Source organism: Suncus etruscus, chromosome 4, assembly GCF_024139225.1.
Source record: "Suncus etruscus isolate mSunEtr1 chromosome 4, mSunEtr1.pri.cur, whole genome shotgun sequence".
NCBI classification, from domain to species: domain Eukaryota; kingdom Metazoa; phylum Chordata; class Mammalia; order Eulipotyphla; family Soricidae; genus Suncus; species Suncus etruscus.
This window is the reverse complement of record NC_064851.1, coordinates 14,595,083-14,620,241: the sequence shown is the minus strand read 5'-3', so window position 1 is coordinate 14,620,241 and position 25,159 is coordinate 14,595,083. Positions and strand designations below refer to the sequence as shown.

Sequence of the window (25,159 nt, the reverse complement as noted above, 5' to 3'; positions counted from 1 at the left end):
GGAAGGAGTTTTTTTTTTAGGGGGGACAGCTGGGGTCCCCCCCCTTTATTGAGAGGCAGTCCCCCTTTCCCTCTCCCTGTGCAGGCGAGGGAGGGATTTTCTTGTTGCAGGGCCTTGGCCTGTAAAAGGCAGCAGCCAAGTGCCCAGTAGTAGATAGAAGTAGGGGGGAAGGCCAGAGGAAGTGGCTGGGCCTGAACTTAACTAGCTGGCACTGGGCCTGACACCCCAAGCTGGTGCAGCAGCCCCCCTAGATTTTATTACTGCCTTCTGAGCGCCTCCTCAAAGGGGGCGGGGATCCTATACTTCTTCAGACTCTTAATGCCTTCTGACCCTTGGGGGGCCCCCTGACTTGTGGCCCTGGGGAATGAGGATTTAGGTTGGCTGAGCTCAGAAGCGGACCCCTGAAATCTTGGCGATCAGAGTTCTACATCTTAGTTTCTGGGAATTGAATTGATTTGCCCTTGCATCCACGCAGAGGGTGACCCTCCCTGCACACCCCAGATCTGACCCTCCCGTGTGTACCTTTGGATTGTGTTGATTGTGGGGCCTGGCCTGCATGCCTACCTGCCTGCTTTCCAAGACCTGCTGAAAGTCCCAAGAATTCCAGAAGTTCTTCACTGTTTGTCTGGTTGCCCACGCCCTTACTGGCCCCTGTAACCCAGAACATTTGTTTACAGAAAGTTCAGGAGCCCTGGAAAGGAGAAGGAATAAGACGACAGGAGGAAGAGAGAGAGAGGGTAAGACGATTTTGAGTGAATGGCTTTTGTGGGTTGTGGGCGAGAAATGGGGCCCTCATCGAAATGGGCTGCCTTTGGTCAGTGGCACCAAATTTTCTTCAAGTTAGAGTGGATGCAGTACTGGTGTTTGCTGTGGGTGGGAAAACCAAAACTTTCCCCTTTACCACATGAGGTTGTCCAGGAAGTTTGTGTGTAAAAAGTTGGTGCTTTACTCATTACCTTCTGCTCCTGCTGAAGGATGAAGTTAAAAATGCTCAAATAAAGCTCCCTGGCTAATGTGGCATTCTGTTCACAGAAGTCTCATCTGCCTGGGAGGCATGTGGGCAACCCTGGTGGCACTGAGTTTCTTTTCTGTATTGGGATCCAGTCTGTTGAGTTGAGGGTAGATGGTGTGTGTGCATGCCTTAGCATTGCTGTTTTAGCAGTGGGTCTGTCCTCATTATTGGTTCTGTGATACAGGGTTCTTGGAAACTGAGGTGGTAGGGTGAACTCTCTAGGCAAAATCAGACCGTGGGTTGTTGGAAGCAAAGTGGATGAAAGGGACCTGAGTAGGAGCTTTGGCAGAATTCCAAGTCTGAGGCTGGCAGTAGTCTGAAAATGACCGAGTCTCTGGCCCACAGATTTGGAGAGTACAGTGTGCTATCTGAGAGGTGGCTCCGAAGAACCACACTGATTTGTTAGCTGTATCATTTACCTCCAGGTTTCTGAACCAAGTTGGTGATTAAATATTAGGTGCAAATACCCCCAACCCCAGCCTTGCTCATTCCCCGCCTGGTCACAAAATCCTTTTTAGTGGAATAGGCAGGAGTCACTCTGCTGGTCTTATCTTGACTTTTAGTAATGTCTAGGCCCAACTTGTCAGCTGTATGGTGCTGGTGTGGTCTTTTTTGGTATGTTTGGGCCTGTACAATGGGAACAATACTTTTCTGAGTTATTTGGGAAGCGGACCCTCCCCTGAGTTGAAAGTCTATTGGAATGGGTGGTCCTTCTTGGATGTTCTTAGGGCCTCAGACAAAATGTTACTTTCCTGAAATAACGGTAAAGGTTATTTTCCTGAAGGAACAGTCTTCTTTTTTCATTTTTTTGCTTTTGGGCCACACCTGGTGATGCTCAGGGGTTACTTATGGCTCTGCACTCAGAAATTGCTCCTAGCAGGCTTGGAGAACCATATAGGATGCCAGGGATTGAACCCAGATCCATCCCGGGTTTTCTATGTGCAAGGCAGACACCCTACTGCTGTGCTATCACTCTGGCCCCAGAAACAGTCTTCTTATGTGTGTGTGTGTGTGTGTTTTTCTTACGTGTTTCTTTACTTCAAGACATTCAGTGATACTGCAGCCTTTCACAGTGGTGTGTTCTGAAGTGTGTTTTCCCAGTGGATGGAAGGTCCCAGCTCTGTGGGACAATCTTGAGTTGATTTGTTCTTGTCTCTCTTTCAATCTTTTCATCTCTTGTTATTTTTATCCTGGATGAGTACAAAGCTAGAGGCTATAGATCTGATATTTTGGGTTAGTTTCTTTGTAATTATGTGGTCTTTATATAATTGCCACTAATCGTCATTAATAGTTCTCATCAATTGGAAGCATTTCTGTCTTCCTTTTAGTAGCACTTTGAGCACCTTTTTTTGTTTTTGTTTTTGCTTTCTTGTGCCTTTTCCATCCCTTGACCACAGGTTCCAAAGAGAAGCTAAGCAAAGATTTAAGTAATTCAGTCATTCAATGATAGAGGATTTATGATTAGATTCCAGTAATCTTGGATCCTACTTTCCTGTTTCTAGCTATGGAATTTGGTTGGTCCAAAGATATCTGGATTTGTCAAAAGTTGATTTTTTTTTTTTTTTTTTTGATTTTTGGGTCACACCCGGCCCTGCTCAGGGGTTACTCCTGGCTCTACGCTCAGAAATCGTTCCTTTGCTCCTGGCAGGCTCTGGGGGACCATATAGAATGCCAGGATTCGAACCACCATCCTTCAGCGTCTAAGGCAAATGCCCTACTGCTGCGCTATCTCTCCGGCCCCAAAAGTTGATTGTTTTTATAGAGTGTTACTTGTTTGAGAAAAAAGGAAATCACACTTTATTTGAAGAAGCAGTAAAAGGTGATGCTGGGAAGGAGGTGATGAATTTTACCAAGTCTGCTCAAGCCACCTGTGGGAGCCTGTGGACCCTTTATTACTTGATAGCTGGACCATGGCTTGCACTGTAGAAGGATAGGTGAATGCCCATGGGTCCATTCCTCCCGGTGTATTTTCTGTTTTGTTTTGTTTTTTTTTTTTGTTTTTTTTTTTGGTTTTTGGGTCACACCCGGCAGCGCTGAGGGGCCACTCCAGGCTCTACTCTCAGAAATCGCCCCGGCAGGCTTGGGGGACCATTTGGAATGCCAGGATTCCACCATCCTTCTGTATGTAAGGCAAACACCTTATCTCCATGCTATCTCTTCAGCCCCACAGTGTATTTTCTGGAAATGACTTTATCTTTTATCTTCACTTCCTCAGTGTCTCCTAGTTTTTTTTGTTTTTGTTTTTGGTTTTGGTTTTTGGGTCACACCCGGAACGCTATGAGGTCACTCCTGGCTCCACGCTCAGAAATCGCTCCTGGCCGGCATGGGGGACCACATGGGATGCCGGGATTTGAACTACCATCCTTCTGCATGAAAGGCAAACGCCTTACCTCCATGCTATCTCTCCGGTCCCATGATTTCTTTTGATTATAAAAGGAATATATCATTTCTTAAACCTCCTGAAAGAAATGTACTGTCCACCTTAATACTAACCCTCTCTCTCTTTTTTTGGGGGGGGGTCACACTCAGCAGCGCTCAGGAGCTACTCCTGGCTTTATGCTCAGAAATCATTCCTGGCAGGCTCAGGGGACCATATGAGATGCCGGGATTCGAACCACCATCCTTCTGCATGCCAGGCAAATGCCTTAACTCCATGCTATCTCTCTAGCCCCAACCCTCTTTTTTTTTTTTTTTTTTGAAGAGACCATTTAAAGACGGGGCAATGGTGGGGATACAATTAGATCCTAGGGGCCGGAGAGATAGCATGAAGGTAATACGTTTGCCTTTCATGCAGAAGGTCATCAGTTCGAATCCCAGCGTTCCATATGGTCCCCTGTGCCTGCCAGGAGCAATTTCTGAGCATGGAGCCAGGAATAACCCCTGAGCACTGCCGGGTGTGACCCAAAAACCACAAAAACAAAACATAACAATTAGATCCTAGATTTTTGGTCTTCAACGTTCTTTCCACCCAGTTCTTTCCTCCTCCTTTGTGCTTTGGAGCTAGAATGAAACCTTCCCCTTCTCAGTCTATTTGTTTGTTTGTTTGGTTTGTTGGTTGAGTTTTCTTTTTTCTTTTTTTTTTTAAGCCACAATTGGCAATGCTTAAGGGTTGCTCCTGGCTCTGCACTCAGGAATCACTCTTGACCAGGCTCAAAGGACCATGTGGTATGCCTGGGATCAAACCCAGGTCTGCTTTGTGCAAGGTGACTGCCCTCCCACAGTACTGTCACTTCGGCTCCTTTCCTGATTTAATAAAAAAAAAGAGGGGTTGTTGCGGCTGGAGCCATAGCACAGTGGGTAGGTATTTGCCTTGCACACAGCTGACCTGGGTTTGATCCCTGGCATCTCAGATATTCCCTCAGGCCTGCAAGGAGTGATTTCTGAATGCTGAGGTGTGGCAGCCAGGTGTGGTCTAAAAGAAACTAAAACAAAACACACAAAGGGCCTGATTAGCATAATTGGACCTTGGCATCAACATGATGTTTTCTCTTTTTTTTTTTTTTTTTTTTTTTGGTTTTTTGGGCCACACCCATTTGACGCTCAGGGGTTACTCCTGGCTATGTGCTCAGAAATCGCCCCTGGCTTGGGGGGACCATATGGGACGCCGGGGGATCGAACCGCGGTCCTTCCTTGGCTAGCGCTTGCAAGGCAGACACCTTACCTCCAGCGCCACCTACCCGGCCCCTGTTTTCTCTTAATATCACTGGGCTTCTTTGAGTTTGAGGTTCGGTTTTGGACCAAAATTGTTGGTCTGGTGGTGCAGGTGAGTTTATTCCTGGACTAGTGCACAGGGTTCATTCCCTGGGGTCCTCGATGGAGAATATGGTCTCAGTCCCTGAGATTGAAACCTGGCTGCAGTGTACAAAGCCTCTGTTCCTTCTCCAGTGTGTGGGATGCTCTCCCCAACTTGGCTGCACCAATGGCTTGGCAATCTTGAGTTCCCAGACAAGTAGTAAAAACTCAGTAAACTGGGCCCGGAGAGATAGCACAGTGGTGTTTGCCTTGCAAGCAGCTGATCCAGGACCAAAGGTGGTTGGTTCGAATCCTGGTGTCCCATATGGTCCCCTGTGCCTGCCAGGAGCTATTTCTGAGCAGACAGCCAGGAGTAACCCCTGAGCACCGCCGGGTGTGGCCCAAAAACAAAAACAAACAGAAAAAAAGAAATCACTCCTGGCAGGCTCCAGGGACCATCTGGGATGCCAGGCATCGAACCTGGGTTAGTCCTGGATAGGCAACGTGCAAGGCAAACTCCCTACCCACTGTGGTATCACTCCAACCCAGGATTGGTTTTATTTTTTTTTTTTCTGTTGTTTTGGGCTATGCCTGGCAGTGTCTGGGTTTATTCTTTGTTTTGTTTTTTTTTTGTTTTTTTTTTTTTTTTTTTTTGTTTTTTTGTTTTGTTTTTTTGGGTCACACCCGGCAGTGCTCAGGGGTTACTCCTGGCTGTCTGCTCAGAAATAGCTCCTGGCAGGCACGGGGGACCATATGGGACACCGGGATTCGAACCAACCACCTTTGGTCCTGGATCGGCTGCTTGCAAGGCAAACGCTGCTGTGCTATCTCTCCGGGCCCTTATTCTTGACTTTGTAGTTAGGAATCACTGCTGGCAGGTTTAGGGGACAGGTATATGGGGTGCCAGGATCAAACCTAAGTTGATCTTCTGCAAGGCAAGACACCACTGTGCTGTCTCCCTGATCATGAGTTTTAATGGTGGTATGGTATTTCTCGGTACCACGTTGCCAGCTGCTACTGCTTTTGGTTGGTTGAAGGGTAGTTTCCACCTGTCCCACTTTGGGGCAATCTTCAGGAGCCCTGCATGCCAGGTGTGGTTTGGCCTAGGACCTCAATAGTAGTTCTGATCTTCAGCTATGTCCTCTTTAAGAACCAAAACAGGGCTGGAGAGATGGTTCAACCATTTGAGTGTGAGCTTTGCTTGCGGGACACCCAGGTTTGATTCCTGGTACTGTATGTATTTTCCTCTGAGCTTCACTGAACACAGAGTATCCCCTGTGTGGGCATGGATGTAAGGATTCTCCCCCTACCCCCCCCGCCCCCCCCCCCCCCCCCCCCCCCCGCTCCCCGACAAAGCAAAACAGGGCTGATGTGGATGTCCTAGGAAACAGGGGCCTCTCTTCAGCCTATCCGATACCTTTCTTTTCCTAGACTCCTAATTCTGCTCTTAGTGGCTGTGGATAGTGTGGGAGAGCAGACTTTTGTGCAGCCTTTTGCTGCCTTCAGAACCATCGTTTACCAGGAAGTGTGTAAAGGACAGCCAGCTACTTTCCCAAGTGTTAGTTCCCAGATGAGTTTGGACCTTTGTGTGGTCTTGGCTGAGCCCTGCCCTAGACTTGTCCCTTGGTATCTCGGTGCAGTTATTTCTTGTTTGACTTGGCATCAGTTTCCCTCTTTCACATGTGGGAGTTACATATTGCTTGAGAGAATGGCTGTATGGGTCGGATGATGGGATCGTCTGAGGGACTGAGAAGGGGAGCATTGAGGACAGTGACTGACTGCTCATGGTGCAGGATGACCGCCAGAGCAGCCTGCCACATCCCTTTGTACGTCCTTTCCTTTTACTCCAGGGAATATTTCCAGGGAACTCTACCAGAACCCCTTGTTGGACCTTATAATGGGGTGGGATCATTTTGCAGAGTGGGTGCATCTTCACAGGAATGGTCTCGGGCATTTCTTACTTTCAGACTCTCAGTTCCTCCTCAGTTTTCACATCGGAACTCGTTTACTTCCTTGACTCTCAAGCAGGGGATAAGTTGTATTACATCTTTTCTTTTCTCTACCTTCTTCTCTACTTTTATTTCTTTGGGAAGGGCAAGAGGACACACCTGATGATGCTTAAGGGTACCTCCTGGCTCTTCACTCAGGAATTACTCCTGGCAGTGCTCAGGGGACCAAAGGGAATGCAGAGGATTAAACCTGGGTTGATTGGCTGCATACAGGGCAAGTTCCCTACCATTATCTCTCTCGCCGCTCTCCCCCTTATTTCCACCATAGATCACCATTTTTTTTGGGGGGGGATCACATCCGACAGCGCTCAGGGGTTACTTCTGGCTCTACACCCAGAAATCACTCCTGGCAAGCTTGGGGAATCATATGGGATGTCAGGATTCGAACCACCATCCTTCTGCACGCATGGCAAATGCCCTACCTCCATGCTATCACCATTTGTGTCAATCTCATTTTACCCAGCTTGGGTTCTGTTCCTCACACTATTTTTTGGGGGGTTGTGTTTCTGGGCTATACCCAGCTCAATACTTAATCCTGGCTCTGCTCAGGGATTACTCCTGGCAGACTCAGGTCTGTATGGGATGGCAGAGATTGAATCTAGCCACTTGCTGGGCAAATGTCCTATAGCTGTGCTACTGCTTTGGCTCCCCCAGCAATATTTTTATAACCACTGTGTACAGACCACACTACCCTTCAGTTCAGTGGAATTGCTCGTTTAAGGAGGCTGTGTGAGAGAGACTAGGACCCCTCCATCCTCACAGGCTCCCATTGCTGATACCTGACTTTGAGCTGGGCATTTCAAAGCTTGGTGATATTAGATCTTCTTTAGCCATGATCTGATTTAGTCTTGATTACTCTTGCCTAAGGCGGAACCTGAGGCTGCACTAGAAATTGCTGGAATGAAACAGGTTAGCTGGCTGATCTGGGCTGGGCTGCTTTCACTGTTTTATAAATGAGGAGCAGAAGTTGCCTGGTATTGGTCTTAAATCCTTTACTCTTTTTATTTATCTATTTATTTATTTATTTTGGGCCACACCCAGTGACGTTCAGGGTTACTCCTGGCTATACGCTCAGAAATCGCTCTTGGCTTGGGGGACCATATGGGACACCAGGGATTGGACCCAGGTCCATTCTGAGTCACCCACGTGCAAGGCAAATGGCCTACTGTTGTGCTATTGCTCCAGCTCCTCCTTTACTCCTTGTAAAATTTTTTGGTGGTTTTGGGCTACACTCAGTGATGCTCAGGGATACTCCTGACTCTACATGTAGGAATTACGCTTGGCGGTGCTTGAGTACCATATGGGATTTCGGAATCAAACCTGAGTTGGCTGTGTGCAGGGCAAGCACTCATACAATGGCTCAGGATCCAGTCCTTTACCTTGAGCCCTTGTGCACAACTGTCAGTATCTGACTTGAGGCTTTCCTTACCTCTCCTTTGCTCCTTCTCAGTGAAAAAAAAAAAAAAAAGCTGAAGTGCAGTTTTGTTTCTCCACGTTATGAATGAAACTTGGCCGTTTTTATTTTATTTTTTTTTTTTGGTTTTTCGGGCCACACCTGTTAGATGCTCAGGGGTTACTCCTAGCTACGCGCTCAGAAATTGCCCCTGGCTTGGGGGGACTATATGGGACACCGGGGGATCGAACCGTGGTCCTTTCCTTGGCTAGCGCTTGCAAGGCAGACACCTTACCTCTAGCGCCACCTCGCCGGCCCCACGTTTTTATTTTTGTTTGTTTGTTTGTTTGGTTTTTGGGCCACACCCGGTGACACTCAGGGATTACTCCTGGCTATGCATCAGAAATCGCTCCTGGTTTGGGGGACCATATGGGACGCGGGGATCAAACCTCGAGGTCTGTCCTAGGTTAGGATGTGCAAGGCAAACACCTTACTGCTGTGCCGCCGCTCTGGTCCCCTAATGGTTATTTGATGGTTTGACTAACCTCTGAAGAACCCAGATGGGCACAGAATGACTTTTCCATTTATTTTTCTTTTCTTTTCTTTTTCTTTGGGCCACACCCGGTGACACTCAGGGATTATTCCTGGCTATGTGCTTAGAAATTGCTCCTGGCTTGGGGGACCATATGGGATGCCGGGGAATCGAACCGCGCGGTCCGTCTTAGGTTAGGACGTGCAAGGCAAATGCCCTACCGCTTGCACCACTGCTCTGGCCCCCGAAAACTGACTGTTTTAATAAAACCAAGAATAGTGATGAGACTGTGAGGACAGGAGTAGACTGTGTGGCTGTTTTGGATTCCCCTGCGGGACATCTTTCCTGTTTCTTTACTGGCAGCTGGAAGCCTAGCTCTTTGCCTTGGCTCCTCTTCAGCTCTTATCATCTCTGCTGTCTACCTTGGAGCATTTTTGGCTTTCAGCAGGCCCTTCAGGGGCTTCCTCACCTGAAGCTAGGTTGCTGTGGATTCAGGGAGGCACCACCAGCTGATAGTTTCTTTTCTAGTTTTTCCCTGTTCCCTGTTCCGCCAGTCATGTTGCTTCACCAGACTTTCCTAGACAGGGATTTGGTGGAGTAAGTTTTGGTTTTACTTATTTATTTATGTATTTATGTATGTATGTATTTATTTTTCTTCCTTTTTGGGGGGTGGTGGTGGTTTATTTATTTATATGATTAAATCCCCATGAAACAGAGTTTAAAAAGTTGTTGAAAGCTGAGTTTCAGTCATATAATGTTCCGACACCCATCCCTTTACCAGTGTTCATTTCCCAGTACCGGTATCCCCAGTTTCTCTCCCATCTCCCATCCCTGCCCCCCATTGCCTCTCTAGCAGACTCTCTCTTTCACACTCTCTCTCTTGTTCTATCTCTTGCTCACTTGCTCGCTCACTCCTTTTTTGTCTTGTTTGTTTGAGTCATACCCAGAGTTGCTCAGCGTCTAGCCCTGACTCAGTGCTCAGGGGGTTACTTCAGACAGTGTTGGGGATCATACAGGGTTCTGGGAACTGAACCCCGACCTCCTGCCCACAAAGCATGTGCTCAGTCCATTGAGGCCTCTGCTGCCCCTTGGATTTGGGGAAGCTGCTCTTGACAGACGTCCTGCTGATTCAGCCCTGCTAGAAGAAGTGATGGAGGGGCAGAAATCAGGATGAAACAAGTGTTGGGGCTTCTATTCTCCTTATCCTTTCCCCACATGGTTCTGAGAAGGTCACTGTTCTGGCCTCTCACTCACTCCAAAGTTTATTTTGTAGTCTTGTCCAGTGAAGAACACAAAAGCATTTGAGAAAGGCAAAGTAGGAGTCCCATACCCAGGGAGTGCCAAGTCTCTGTGTCTCTGGCTCTCCCGGGCCCTGTGCTGGGTTAGAAATCTGGGAAGCTTCTGGTGCTGTAGAAGAAAAGAAATTTTGATTTTCTTTCTTTGATTAAATTGCTGGATTTTGGTTTGGGGCCACACTCAGCTGGTGCTCAGGTGCAACTCTCTGCTGGTAGGTGGGACTCTCTCCCAGCTGTGTTCGGAAGACCACGTGCTGTGCTGGGGATTGCTGGGGCCTGAAGCTGCCTCCTTGCATGCAGGGCTTGTGCTAGTCCTTTCAACTCTCTACCTGACTGTATGTCCCCCACCCCCACCCCACTGTTATTTGAGCCATACCCAGGTTAGTCCTTATTCCTGACTCTACTCAGGGATCACTCGGGTGGTGCTGGATCATGCAGCTGATTCAGCGTGGGTCAGCTGCATGCAAAGCAAGCTCCTTACCCTTTGTATTCTCTTTTTATTTTTATTTATTTATTTTTTGTTTTGGGGCCACACCCAGTGGCACTGAGGGGTGGGTTACTCGTCAGTACCCCGATCAAATCCGGGTAGGAAGTATGCAAGGCAAACGCCCTAGCACTATGCTATCACTCCGGCCCCTAGATTCTTTTTTGAAACTGAGTCACTCCAAGATGCTTGGTACCCACTGCAATACCTTGGATGGTCTAGGACTCTGGGATACAGTCTCAAAGTCCCAAACTACCCAGGTAGTTTCTTGTGATCAGAACAAACCCTTTGATCTCACTAATCTTGCCAACTTTGTTCTTTAACTATTCCCTGGGACTTGTATTCTGTCCCAGAATCTTTTCAGGCTCCACAAAACTATAGATATGTTGGCAGGAACTCTTGTTTTTGGGTTAAACCCAGTAGTGCCCAGGGCTTTCTCCTGGTTCTGCTTTTAGCGATGACTCCTGATAGAGCTGGGGATGGAGTGCAGGGGATCAAGGATCGGCTTTGTGCAAAGCAAGCACCTTCCCTGCTGTACTCTCTTTGGACACAGAGAGGGAATTCTAAACATTTTTTGGGGTGGGGGGTTAGTTTTTGGGCCACACCCAGCAGCAAAGCTTGGCTTTGCACTCAGAAATTACTTCTGGCAGGCTCAGGGGACCATATGGGATTCCAGAATTGAACCCAGGTCAAGCGTGTGCAAAGCAAACACCTACCTGTTGTGTATTGCTCCAGCCCCCTAATGTGGAAATTCTTTGCCCATCTCTTCACCAGACTCAACTCTGGCTGGCTGGGAAGCCAATGCCAAGTGGTTTTGACTAAAAAAAACTAACGACGGGTGCTCGGCTCTCTTTTTCTTTTTTGGAGGATTGGGTTTTGGGCCACACCCAACAGTATTCAGGGTTTACTCTTGGTTCTGTGCTCAGGGATCACTCTTAGTAGGGCTCACAAGACCAAATGGGATGCCGTGGATCAAATCTGGGTCAGCTGCGTGCAAGGCAGGCACCCTCCCCGCTGTACTGTCGCTTTAGCCCAGGTCTTGCTTCGCAAGCCTCAGCTGCAGTCAGGTTCCCGCCGCCCTGTCTCCCTCGCCACCCCTGCTTCCAACTCAGTGCTGAGTGCCCTGTGGTCTCTCTCTCTTTCTTCAGGTAGAATGGAAGAATCTCACTTCAATTCTAACCCGTACTTCTGGCCTTCTATCCCCACAGTCTCAGGACAGGTAGGTGGTGCTTGTCTTTCTGCTTGACTCCGTGGTGTCCTCTTCTGATTCTGAGTAGGAAGTTCCAGCCCTGTGGAAAGTGGAGCCAGACCCACCATGTGCTAGCCCAGCCGCCTCCCGCAGGGGACAGTTTTGTAGAATTTCTCTCTTGGCTTCGATCTGTAAGCCCAAAGATGTAGGCACACCTGGCTTGCTGGCTCTCCGCTTTACTGCTCCTCGCAGATAAATTGCTATTTTACAAGACTCTGTACCAGCAAAAGATTCCCACTCATGGAACATTCAGCGGTTAGCCCTTTTAAGCCCTAAAACACATTTGAAGTGAGGTATGTACATTTTCCCCCCTCAGACCTAGCATTGCAGTTGCACATATAGTGGACCACAGACGCAGTAACTGTGACTTGGACATGCTCTAGGCAGCCATAGAAATGGTGTCCCTCACTGTCTCATGATGACGTTTGCTCTGTGGCAGTGGTCTGGAGCCGACCCTGCAGTGTCTTAGAGGCATGCCTGTAGGAACAACCTGGGTCTTGTCATTCCAGAGAGGTCAGACGGCACAAAGGATGTAGGGAAATGGCCAGACCCTCCTCTCCCTGAGAAGCCCATTCTCCTCCCCTTCTCTTCTAGATTGAAAACACGATGTTTATCAACAAGATGAAGGATCAGCTATTGCCAGAGAAGGGCTGCGGGCTGGCTCCACCCCACTACCCCACCCTGCTGACAGTGCCTGCCTCAGTGTCCCTGCCTTCGGGCATCAGCATGGACACTGAGTCCAAGTCCGACCAGCTGACCCCACATAGCCAGGCGTCTGTTACGCAGAACATCACTGTGGTCCCCGTGCCGTCCAGTGGCCTGATGACAGCAGGTGAGCGACTCTGCCTTTCTCCCGAACTGAGGTATTGATCTTCCACGATCAGTGCCCCAGGCTAGAGGGTGCTGTGGACTGCAGGGAGCTGGAGGGGGAGGGAGCGCGGGCTGTGTGCTTGATTCCCTCCATCAGCGTTTTGAGCAAGTGCCTGTCGTGCCTTACGCATATAGCAATGTTTTGAGCCTATCATGCATGTTCCTCGCAATGCACTAGGCATTGTGGGGGATATAAAGAAATAGAAGATGTGGTCCCTACCTTTGAGGAGGTGACATTCTTTCCTTCTCTGAATCAAGGAGTCTCGTGTTCTCAGAGGTGGAGAAGAGAAGGGAGTCAATCGCGGGGTAAATCTCACTATTACTAGACTTGGGGTGGGGGGCTAGGAGAGTGTTCTGTATCTTCAGGGTTTGGGGTTTCCTCTCTCTTGTCTCTCTATCAAACTCTCTTTCTCCCTCCATACTCTGAGCTGGGGGAGGTCCGAGGCGGGGCAGGGTGGGGTTCAGGGACAGTGATTCTGGGGAAGTGATGAGGCTCTACAGACAGCTTGATGCCATTTAGTTTCTCTCCCATCCTAGGTCCTGGTTTGGTAATCACGTCCCCCTCAGGCTCCCTTGTGACCACCGCCTCATCAGCTCAGACCTTCCCCATTTCGGCTCCCATGATTGTCTCAGCCCTCCCCCCGGGCTCACAAGCCCTGCAGGTGGTCCCAGACCTCTCCAAGAAGGTTGCCTCCACCCTCACGGAGGAAGGTGGTGGAGGTGGTGGCGGAGGTGGTGGAGGTGGTGGTGGCGGCGGTGGCACAGTTACCAATGTGGCTCCCAAGCCCCCTCGTGGTCGCAAAAAGAAGCGGATGCTGGAGTCGGGGCTACCGGAGATGAACGACCCTTATGTCCTCTCCCCGGAGGATGACGACGACCACCAGAAGGACGGCAAGACCTACAGGTAAGGCTCAGGGCCAGGCTGGCCCAGGTGGCTCACCTCGAAACCACCTTCACCCAGGGTGGCCCACCCTGGCCCCTGCTCGGCTCCTCACGCTCCGCCTCACGTCTGTTTGCATGTCAGGTGTTGTGCCATGCTATGCTGTGTTGTGTTGTGTGGAGGGACAGGCGTGCAGGGTCACTTCTCTAGTGCCGCCCCCTTTTCTTTTTCTTTTTTTTTTCTTTGCCGCCCCATTTTACCCCTTCCTTTTGGTGGGGTTTGTCAGCATTGACTTTTGTCTTTGAACAACCAAGTTTCTTGCTTGTCCTAAGGCTTTGGGTGGGGTTCGAGACATCAGTCTCTGGATCCTTTGTCGCCTCCTTTCTCCCTTTTCCATCGTCTTCCTGACACATCTACCCAAGCAGCCCCGGATCCGAACCCCCTCCCCCTCCAGTTCCACATATTGGCTCTCGGGCCTGACCCTGCATGGTTGAGGCTGTGGGAGGATTTCGGACCCCTTCCTTTTCCCTCTGTGGAATAGACACTTTGACACCGACTGTTCGCTCACTTTCTCATCCCTGGGAGTGATTCTGGGTCTCCACTCCTTCGAAGCCGTAGATTGCCATCCAGCATTAGATGCATATTTGCATGTGGTACCACACAGGAATAACGCCCTAAGCCCATTTCTGACCCCTGGCACCTTGGATCTCTCTGAATTCCTTTGAACTATATCAAGGGGCCCTTCCGGGTTTGGGAAGTTTGTGCCCAGCCATCAGCTTGGGTTGCCCACTGTCATAGCTCTGACACGGACAGGGGCAGGTGTGCATGGCTGGGAGATGGGATCTGTCCTTAGTGTACCGAGATGGGCCATGTTGTTCCCATTTTAGGAGCGAAGGGAACTGCGCCACAGGAAATGGACAGAGCCTTGGGCTCATGGATTCAGTTCCCGGCTCCACCACGAATTTGCTGTGTGACCCTGGGCAAGTCCTTTCTCCCCCCTCTCTGGGCCTCAGTTTCCTCATCTGCAAAATGGGGAGAATTCTGTGTCTGCCCCTCAGTCGTTGGGAGTATGTAGGAGATGGCAAAGGTTGGAAGAGATTAAGAACTAGACTAGCTTTTATCACTCATCTTTTGTTTCTGCTGTACACCTTGTGCCAAAGAGAGTAGCCACAACCACCACAGGTGTTTGAGTCCCTCTTTGTCCGTGAGCATGGTGGGGAGTGTTGCTGTGCAGAAAGTATTGAGCACTGCAGAATTGCAGCTCATCATCTAAAAGTTCGTCGCAGCTTTATTATTGCAGGTGTCCTCCCACTTTATACAATAAAAGTCTCCTGGAAAAAAATGTTTACATAAGTTCATATTATGAAGGTACTTGATCAGTTTGATTCATTTAAAGGCATTTTTTTTTTTTGCACGAATCATTTTATAGACTTAAAATGGACTTTGTAGGAATTTGGACTTGTGGATATTTGCATACAGGGAGGCCGGCCACTCTGATGAGCTCCATTGAGTGCTCTGTGGGGCCATGCATGTGGACAAGGTGCCTTTGATCTACCCTGGACCCACAGGGACACTGTTGCTGGATTTCCCAGGCCCTGTGTGTGGGGAGAGGTAACTGATGCTGTGGCAGGGAACTGAGATGGGATCTTAAACCACCCTCACGGTTTTCACGGAGTAGAATTGGATTTTAGTGTGCGCGTTCTGGAGGCTGAGAGCCCAGGGTCTCACACACGCATGCATGATCCAAACTTGACTTTCGTAGCTCTTAGGACGCAATAGGCTCCTTGCCTGGGTTGCTGAAAAGGAGTCTGAGGTGTGAGATGTACTGATTTGTGTTCAGGGTGAACAGGATTTCTTTGAAAAGTTACAGGGGTGTTTTTTGAATTACCGGAAGGTCTGACCCACCTCAGTTTATGTATGTAGTTCACGTCTATTAGTCCACGCCTGTGAGTTGTGGGGGCTGGGGAGGGTGTCTTTTGCTGGCACTTTGTTCCTGAGTGTAAACTGTACATAGGAACCATAGTCAATGTTTGGAGAGGAAAATGTGATTTGAATTGGTTTTTAAGCCATTTCGGGAAAGAAATGGTAGGATGACTCAAAGCGGTCATTGTAGCAAAGGTCACTGCATTGCGTGTCTCCAAGGGGGTGTGCCACTTATGGAAGGGTACCCCTGGAGTGATGCACCCAGTGACCCAGGGTGCTCCTTTGATGCTCCCTGCCCACTGCTACAGTGCTCCAAAGTTGGATTTCTTCTCAGGCACCCAGCCAACACTTTGCATGAAAGGACTTTTCCTTTTTTTTTTTTTTTTTTTGTTGTTGTTTTTGGGTCACACCTGGCAGTGCTCAGGGGTTATTCCTGGCTCCATGCTCAGAAATTGCTCCTGGCAGGCACGGGGGACCATATGGGACTCTGGGATTTGAACTGATGACCTTCTGCATGAAAGGCAAGCGCCTTACCTCCATGCTATCTCTCCGGCCCCTAGGACTTTTCCTTTTAATAAGTTTCATACAATTGCAGGGTTGGAACGACTGGAAGTTCAGCCCTTCCGAGTCGGTTACCCTTGGTGTGGTCAGCGGCTGCATATTCTGGGCCTTTGCCTGACTTTGGTGGGGAACTAGGTGGTGTAGAGCTGCCCTCTGGCAAAGCACTTAAATGCTGTGCTCCTCTGGAATACTGGGGTCGGACCTGCTGAGCTGTTGGGATGAGTAGAAATAATGTGTGATGCCTGGTCAGTGCGGGCCAAGTCCAGCCCATTAACAGCAGCACTCAGTATAGATTATCTTCTTTGTTGGAGTGTTTTGTGAGCATTTCATTCTGTGCCGGCTCTGGGAGTTAAAGTTCTGTGGTCTGTTATGGTTGGAGACACTGATGAAAAGTTTTCTTTCTGTGTTGCTTGTTTCCTTTTAGCAATTCCATAAATGGGGTACAATGGGGAGAGGGTCTGGTTACTCATGTTGAGAAATTTCAGTAGTCATAGGCCATTATTTTGAACTTCAGTAGACAGCTCTCCAGGTGACAGAAAAATGCCTTGTTTGTGATCTTTGCATGAGGCTAGAGGAGCAAGTTCACATCTGTTAGCATGGGTGCAGTTAACATGCAATTCCATTAGCGCACCCTTTGCTTGCTTATCTTTGGCCATCCGAGCGTGTAAATCAACATACTTACCTTCCCGTTCTACAGGCCTTGGAGTTGAGGTTTGCATAGATGAGCAGGACTATAACTGAGGCCTCAGCAGAGTCCAGGTAGCTAGACTGGCACTGACTGTGTGTGTCCTGGACACCTTACGGTCACCATTCCTGACCCTCTGCAGTGACTGGCCTCCCAGGTAGCAGCCAGGGCCTGGTAAATGCCATCAGGCTTCTTTCTGGGTTCCTGCCTGGCTAGGGAAATTGGATGTGGCCTCAGTGGTGGGAATTTTAGCTGCTCTGTAGCTACTCATAGAGGAAATTTTTCCCCCATGAACTTCATTGTTTTCTTTGGTGGTTTTTGGTGCTGGGGATCAACCCTGGATCTCACGCATGTCAATATTTTTGTCGCTCATCACTGGCCTGAACTCAGAGCTCTCTGTAGTCTTTTTTGTTCTCTCTGATTTCAATGACAGTTCTTCTGGGATCAGAACAATTTCAGGGATGATCTATGCCTATGCCCCTCGTAGCTCCCACACCTACCTCATCTATGTGATGATAAATTGAGGGGGGACCTAGCGGTGAGGGACTTGCCCTCTCTACTAGGCCAAAAAAAAAAAATTGTAGGGTTCCTGTGCACATAGAACAACACATTTTTACTCAATAAACGCTGAATAGTTCTGGCTTCTCCCTCTCAGGTGCCTTGTTAACATTCTACTCAAAGTCAGAGATGCAGAGCCACTTCTTTGTTGTGGGGCAGAAGCAGGAAGGAGGATTAGCAGCCCTGGGGATGAGTGAAAAAGTACATTCAGATGCCATTGATACCAACCTACAGTATATTATTGACTCCATTGCTAGGGGAAAGGGGAGGTTTAGCACGGAAGCTCAGTGTTTCTGCAAGTCCCAAACCTTTGTTGGGGATACAGCCTACTTCTTATAGTTTCCTTTGAAAGTGGGTCTAATGAGGTGGGAGTAGCCGGTGAAACCTCAGGAGGCAGTGGGGAGGCCTGACATAAATGTCATTCTGACACTTTCACACCCCAGTCCCTCTAGAAGTTACCGGCAGAAAAGTAAATAGAAACTCTTCTACTGCAAGCAATACTCTGAGGAGACTAGAGGAAAGTCATTCTAGGGAACTTAGTTGGTTTGTCCTGAAGGCAAAGTCCGTGGGAAATAGAGAAACAGGATTCTTTGGCGAGTTTGAACCTGAAGTTAGCCGATATTCCTTGTTGCCTGCAATCCATGCTCAGCCCAAAATCTGATTTCCCTCCCCTGTGGGGAATTCTTGCTCTCTCTGAGAGCATCATCCAGTCATTCAGCAGACCTTTATGATGGCTGGTGTGCTGGGCTGTGTCTGAAGCTTCCGAGGACAAAATAGAGACCCTTCTCCTAAGAGGGTCTCCTTGCCACTGGCATAGGCGAGAACTCAGATAGATTGGCTTCTCTGCCACGAGGGTTGGTGTGGTGGGTGGGGAGAGGGTTCAGCCAGGCCTTCTCAGTGGCGAGAGGGTCTAACCCGTGCCTGCTTGGCCCAGGTGCCGGATGTGCTCACTGACATTCTACTCCAAGTCGGAGATGCAGATCCACTCCAAGTCCCACACGGAGACCAAGCCCCACAAGTGCCCGCATTGTTCCAAGACCTTCGCCAACAGCTCCTACCTGGCCCAGCACATCCGCATCCACTCGGGGGCCAAGCCCTACAACTGTAACTTCTGTGAGAAATCCTTCCGCCAGCTCTCTCACCTCCAACAGCACACCCGGTAAGGCTGCTCCTGCCTCCACTGCCCCCTCCGAGCCCTGCTGCTTTTCTCTCTCTCTCTCTCTTCTCCTTTGTGTGTTTTGCCCTTGCTATTCGGGAGCCTCAACTATTCTCTCCCTTGTACTGTGGAAAATAAACTCTTCTTTATCCTAGCAGTTGGTGGGGGGGGGGCAAGCGTAGGGGGCCAATAGGGGTGAAGTGGGGCCTGGAAAACTGGTCTTCAGGCCCAAAGTGTGGAACGCTATCTGTGGTTTCTCTTTGTGTCTGTGCTTGGAAATCTTCTGCAGAGCAGGCCCTGCTTTTACTCCCAGCCTCAGTTCAGAGCTAAGGTGTGCCTTCAACTTCAGACCCCCGGGCACAGGCGGTATTGTGTTGGTTCAGATTACTGTTTGGAAGCAGGGTATGGCTGTGGTGAGTGTGTGACCATAGCCACTAGCCAAGGGTTGCCGGGCCTTGCCGAGACACACGGAATGCTTTTAAGGCTACCTACCAGGAGCTGCGGGTTGCAGCTCGCCATCATCTCACTGCCATCCTAGCCCATCGACTTAAGATCAGCACGGACCTGGCTCTCTCTGAGTGTCCTCTGCGTGAGCCTCTCCAGACCGGAGAGGGTTCGGGAGGAGGGAGGAGGGGGAATGTCATCAGTCAAGCAACATCATTCTCACCCAGCAGCCGGAGAGCTGAGCCCCCGGTGTCTGTCGAACTGCTTCCTCCTCCCTCCCCCTTCCCTCCTCTCCTCTCCGGCAGGATCCACTCCAAGCTGCACACGGAGACCATCAAGCCCCACAAGTGCCCGCACTGCTCTAAGACCTTCGCCAACACCTCCTACCTGGCCCAGCACCTTCGTATCCACTCGGGGGCCAAGCCCTACAACTGTTCCTACTGCCAGAAGGCCTTCCGCCAGCTCTCCCACCTCCAGCAGCACACACGGTAAGGGAGAGTGGCGGGCTGCGGCCCTGCCCTGCTGGCATGCCCTCCCCACCCCCGCCCCGGACACTTACAACAGCCCGCATGCGGGGGGCGGGGGAGAGACGTGGCTGGAGGAGAGGCCTGGCTGGCGGAGAGCATGACTGGCACGTGGCAGAACGGACAAGCGTCAAGATCGGAAACACAAGTGGACACATCCCACAGATGCCATCTGGGGCCAATGCTGTGTTGGGGGACCTGCAATCGGTTGATGGTGGCTTCCCATCTAGGGGAGGAAGACACTTAGTGGACACAGAGCCAACTTTTCTTCCCCTGCTTCCTTCCCTGAACACCTGGTTTTGCAAGATTTTCTCCTTGATGCCAAAGCAGGGGCATGGATCAGACAGAGAAGATGCAGCCTCTGGCTCTTGAGGGCACCTGGCCTGATGTCAGCTGCTGGCTGGGCACTAACTAGCCCAGTGACACCTTCTGCCACAAGCCAGGCTTCATGGGATGCCCAGAGTTGCAAGTCCAACCAGACAAGTCACACATGGGAAAGAGCTGGCACTTAGAGAACAAAAGAGCTGCTGCCGCCTAAGGATGTCTCCACTTGACCCTGGAGTGACAATGATGATAAAGAGAACTTGCTAATCAGGAGAGCTGATGATCTCCTGTGTGGCTTCACAGGTGGAACTGGAATCTAGGGGTCTTATACCCCAGCTGCTTCCGGATGCGAGAATCCCCCTCAGAGCGGGCAGACATCTTGCTCTGTGAAGAGGACATGAAAGATCTCATGGGACAAGACGTCAAGATTTTCTCTTCGAGGCCTGGAAAAGCACTTGGTCACCAAGATGGCTCTCAAGCCCCAATGTGGGCCTGTAATTTTCGGGGAAGAGGTGAAACTGGCACCAAATGAGGCATTTCCTGTCACTTGGATGCAGTGGCTAAAGCCCCAAGGAGTTTCCATGGGTTATTAATATCACGGCGGCTTTCCATAATTAGCATCACTCTCCCTCTCTTTGACAGCAGAACTTTCTGGGAGCAATGCTCGGGTCTAAGAGGCTGGTTTCTGGCTGAAGGGCAGGGATCTGGGAGGCAGTGTTTTGTGTGTCTTTTCCCCACTGTGCTCACCTGGTGTTTCTGAACATTCTTGAGGCGTGGTTACTGTCAGAGCTGCTGTGTCTTGCCCAGTCATGGGCTGCCTGTGCCTTGGTTATGACCCTCTCAGGCTCTCCTGCCTCTGTAGAGAGGCGGCCACTGTCTTGCAGGAGGCAGAAGTGAGCGGCCTTGAGGTTTGCTTAGGAGCTGGTCTTGCTGAGACACCCTGCCTTGCTGACATCCTGTTCCTTTTCTTGTTCTGTGCAGCATCCACACCGGGGACAGACCATATAAATGTGCACACCCCGGGTGTGAGAAAGCCTTCACCCAGCTCTCCAACCTGCAGGTAAATGGGCTCAGTACCACTAGCAGCCTTCTCAACTGTAGGGAATCCCTTTACATGCTTCCTCTTTTTTCTATTTTCTTGGTTAAGAAAAACAGTCTTTTATCGAATGAAATTTACTCAGATGTGAATAGAGAGATAGAGAATTATGTTCGAGAGGACACCGTTGGGGCTGGAGCCATTGTATAGTGGGGAGGGCACTGGCTTTTCCTGCTGCCGACCCTGGTTTGTTCCCTGGCGACTCATATGGTCTTTTAAGTACTGCCAGGAGAGATTCTTGAGAGTGGAGCCAGGAGTAGTCCCGAGCATTACTGGGTGTGGTCCACAAACAGAGAGGACATGGGCTTCTCCAGAGTCAAAACCAGATGCTTACTAATTATTGGGGAGCCTAACGATCTCTGATTGAGGTGAATAATGACATTTTCTAGATATTCTGAAACTGGAGAGACTGTTCCATGTATCATGTATGATAATGTATTGTATGGCAATATTTATGAAACACCACTACCACCCCCAACTGAGAAGATTGACATTTTCCATTTGTGGACATTTCTTTAATGTCTGGCTTCCTCAAAAATGACATAGTTTGGGGCCCGGAGAGATAGCACAGCGGCATTTGCCTTGCAAGCAGCCGATCCAGGACCAAAGGTGGTTGGTTCGAATCCCGGTGTCCCATATGGCCCCCTGTGCCTGCCAGGAGCTATTTCTGAGCAGACAGCCAGGAGTAACCCCTGAGCACCGCCGGGTGTGGCCCAAAAACCAAAAAAAAGAAAAAGAAAGAAAGAAATGACACAGTTCTCCCATCAGCTGTAACCTGTTGTAGATGACCTGCTGGTCATATCTATATAATCATGAGAAAATGAAATGAAAAGGAAGAGCTTTTTTTGAAAATAATTTTGTTTTGAATTATTTGGGGGACCACACCTGGCCATATGGGATGCTAGGGATTAAACCTGGATCTGACATACACCAGGCAAGCATCCTACCCATTACAATATTGCTCTGGCATCCATTTGAAAATACTTTTGGTGGGGAGCCAGAGTGATAGTTCTGCAGGTGGGGTGCTTGCCTTTCACACTGCTGACCTGGGTTCCATCCCTGGCACCCCATATGGTTCCCTGAACCTCATCAGGAATGATTCCTGAGCCACTGCCAGGTGTAGTTCCAAACAAAAACAGTTCTGGTCTTGTGGGATCCTGTGAAAGGCTCGGTCTTCCTTAGTGAGCTCTCAGGCCTGACTTTGAGAGCCAGGCAGAGCCGTTCACTGGAATTTTCAGGAGCTGCTGCCTGCTGTGTGGATCCAGTGCTGCCTTTAGCCTGGAGCTCCTGAGCTCTCTTTCTCACTGGGCACCGTTTCTGGCACCTTCAGATGGATCCAGAACCCAGGAAGCCTGAAACTCATCTTAGTGTGCCAGAGAGGTTGAGGCAGCAGGGGGAAGAGGACAATACACCTCTGATCGCTCCTTATTTTTTCAGTCCCACAGACGGCAGCACAACAAAGACAAACCCTTCAAGTGCCACAATTGTCATCGGGCGTATACAGACGCTGCCTCGCTAGAGGTGCACTTATCTACGCATACGGTGAAGCATGCCAAGGTGTACACCTGCACCATCTGTAGTCGGGCATATACGTCGGTGAGTGCTTCTTGCCCTCTCTCTGCACACAAGATTGGAAGTCCCTCCACCCCGACTTCCCGGACAAAGATCCATGTTGGAAATCTGCTACTTCCCTAGTTCCAGCTTGAACTCAGTCAAGAGAACAGAAATAGGGGTCATAGTGAACTTGCATGCTGCTGACCCAGTTTCTATCCCAGCACCCCCTGTGGTGCCCTGAGCGCTACTGGGTATGGCCCAGAATACCACAACACCCCCCAAAGGAGTAGAACAGGGTCAGAGTGATATAGTACAGCAAATAGGGCATTTGCCTTGTATATGGATGACCTCGGTTCAATCCCCAGCATCCCATATGGTATCCTGAGCACTGCCAGGAGTAATTTCTAAGTGCAGTATCGTCAAGTATGTCCTTCCCCCCCCCAAAAAAAAAATTATTTAAAAGAGAGGCCAAAGCAATAACACAGTGGTAGATCATTTGCCTTATACACAGATGACCTGGGTTTTATTCTTGGCATCCCATATGTCCCTGAGCCTTCCAGGAGTAATTTCTGAACACAGAGCCAGTAATTTCTGACATACATGGCTGGGTGTGGCCCTCCCAAAAAATAAATAAAAAGTGAGAAAACAATTTTTTTTTTGGTTTTTGGGCCACACCCGGCAGTGCTCAGGGATTATTCCTGGCTATCTGCTCAGAAATAGCTCCCGGCAGGCACAGGCACAGGGGACTATATGGGACACCGGAATTCGAACCTGGGTCGGCTGCTTGCAAGGCAAACGCTGCTGTGCTATCTCTCCGCCCCGAGAACAGAAATTAAATGAACCCCATGACCCATGGATGAGGATGTTTACAGAATGCTTGATCCCTTAAGCTTTTAGGGATTGCCGAACAGTCTTCTTTACGTCAACTTAAAACAGTACAGCAGCCTGAAATTTGAGGAGGAAAACATTTTAATTAAGATGTGATCCATTAGGGGGCCGGGAAGGTGGCGCTAGCGTAGGACGGACCACGCGGTTCGATCCCCTGGTGTCCCAAATGGTCCCCCCAAGCCAGGGGCGATTTCTGAGCGTATAGCAAGGAGTAACCCCTGAGCATCAAACGGGTGTCGGGCCCCCCCCCAAAAAAATGATGTGATCCATTGGGGAGCGGGAGAGATAGCACAGCGGTAAGGCATTTGCCTTAGACGCAGAAAGACAGTGGTTTGAATTCCAGCATTCCATATGGTCCTCTGAGCCTGCCAGGAGCGATTTCTGAGCGCAGAGCCAGAAGTAACCCCTGAGCACTGCCAGGTATGACCCAAAAACCATTTAGGAAAAAAAAAAAAAAGATGTGATCTATTGGGGCCGGAAAGATAGCAAAGCGGCAGGCCATTTGCCTTGCACACAGCCAACCCAGGACGGACAGTGGTTTGATTCCTGGCATCCCATATGGTCCCCCGAGCCAGCCGGGGTGATTTCAGAGCACAGAGCCAGGAGTAATCCTGACACCCCTGGATGGAAAACAAAAACAAAAACAAAAAAAGTGCTGTTTTAAAAGATATCTGATGGGGCCGGGAAGGTGGTGCTAGAGGTAAGGTGTCTGCCTTGCAAGTGCTAGCCAAGGAACGGACCGCGGTTCGATCCCCCGGCGTCCCATATGGTCCCCCCAAGCCAGGGGCAATTTCTGAGCGCATAGCCAGGAGTAAACCCTGAGCGTCAAACGGGTGTGGCCCAAAAACCAAAAAAAAAAAAAAAAAAAAAAAAAGATATCTGAGAAAATGAGGGTTCTCCTTGTGCCAGAGAATGGCCACACTGCAGTCAAGGTTCTCCATCTCCTTTTCTGCCCCTGTGTCCATCTTAAGACGTGTCCCTTCTGGAGAATGTGCCCCTGGCCCTGGAGTGACTCTTCTGGTCAGCAAACAAAGAGCAAAGGCTGCCGGTTATAAGTAAGCTCTTCTCTCTCACTCACCCTTTAATTCCTGCCCCATCTTCTTTAGGAAACGTACCTTATGAAACATATGCGCAAACACAACCCTCCTGATCTCCAGCAGCAAGTGCAGGCGGCGGCAGCAGCGGCAGCGGTGGCCCAGGCTCAAGCTCAGGCCCAAGCTCAAGCCCAAGCCCAGGCTCAAGCTCAGGCCTCACAGGCCTCACAGCAGCAGCAGCAGCAGCAACAGCAACAGCAGCAGCAGCAGCCGCCACAGCCACCACAGCCACCGCACTTCCAGTCCCCTGGGGCAGCCCCCCAAGGTGGGGGTGGTGGGGACAGTAACCCCAACCCTCCACCCCCGTGTTCCTTTGACCTGACCCCATACAAGACGGCGGAGCACCATAAGGACATCTGTCTCACCGTCACCACCAGCACCATCCAGGTGGAGCACCTGGCCAGCTCCTAGAGACCTGTGCTAACGCACGCCCTGGAAGAGGGGAGAGGAGCTCCAGTTCCTTCCGCGGGAAAGGTCATCTTCCACAGGCCTTGACTCCTTCTCCATGGGCCTTGGCCACAGCCTTCATGAGACACCATCCTGATTCTCAGCTCTTCAGAAGAAACCTCAGCCCTCCTAGTCGGCGGTGAGAGGTTGAGCTGGTGCTGCTCTCCAGCCGCCTCCCTCCCAAACATAGCTTTTTTTTTTTTTTAAATGGGGGTTTGGTGCTCAGGGGAGGGATTTGCTATGACCTCATAGAAACTTCCAGTGTGGGCACTGACCCTCTCCTCATAATCCTCAAAAGTTTGGGCTGAGAGAAGACAAGAGGCTGGCACTTCCACATACCAGAGAACGGAGCCCTCAGAGTAGCCAGCTTCCTGCTCTCATCTTGCCTGTGAAAGAATAGCAGTTTCCCCCACACCCTAGTCCTAGGGAGCCATTTTTCTTTCCTTCCA

At 49.9% G+C, this 25,159-nt stretch overlaps 1 protein-coding gene across 3 annotated transcripts; it reads left to right on the top strand.

The window, feature by feature from the left end:
• ZNF384 (zinc finger protein 384) lies at window positions 1–24,719 on the top strand. Of its 3 annotated transcripts, XM_049772015.1 has the most exons (11): window positions 1–737; window positions 11,606–11,676; window positions 12,301–12,538; window positions 12,835–12,882; window positions 13,114–13,480; window positions 14,344–14,436; window positions 18,118–18,342; window positions 19,089–19,271; window positions 20,613–20,691; window positions 22,165–22,323; window positions 24,276–24,719. In XM_049772015.1, the coding sequence occupies exons 2-11, from the start codon at window positions 11,611–11,613 to the stop codon at window positions 24,672–24,674; spliced, it is 1,857 nt and encodes a 618-aa protein (XP_049627972.1). In that variant the 5' UTR covers window positions 1–737; window positions 11,606–11,610; the 3' UTR covers window positions 24,675–24,719. The 3 variants fall into 3 exon arrangements, with proteins under 3 accessions (XP_049627972.1, XP_049627970.1, XP_049627971.1); XM_049772013.1 differs by lacking the exon at window positions 14,344–14,436 and having other exon boundaries at window positions 4–737; XM_049772014.1 differs by lacking the exons at window positions 14,344–14,436; window positions 19,089–19,271 and having other exon boundaries at window positions 4–737.
• The last annotated feature ends 440 nt before the right edge of the window (window positions 24,720–25,159 follow it).

Bases quoted from the DNA above. Each gene is read 5' to 3' on its own strand.
- ZNF384 (XM_049772015.1), top strand. From the start codon at position 11,611: ATGGAAGAATCTCACTTCAATTCTAACCCGTACTTCTGGCCTTCTATC. The intron at 14,437-18,117 runs GCAAGTCCTTTC...TGCTTGGCCCAG, and splicing joins AATTTGCTGTGTGACCCTGG to GTGCCGGATGTGCTCACTGA. The intron at 18,343-19,088 runs GTAAGGCTGCTC...CCTCTCCGGCAG, and splicing joins CACCTCCAACAGCACACCCG to GATCCACTCCAAGCTGCACA.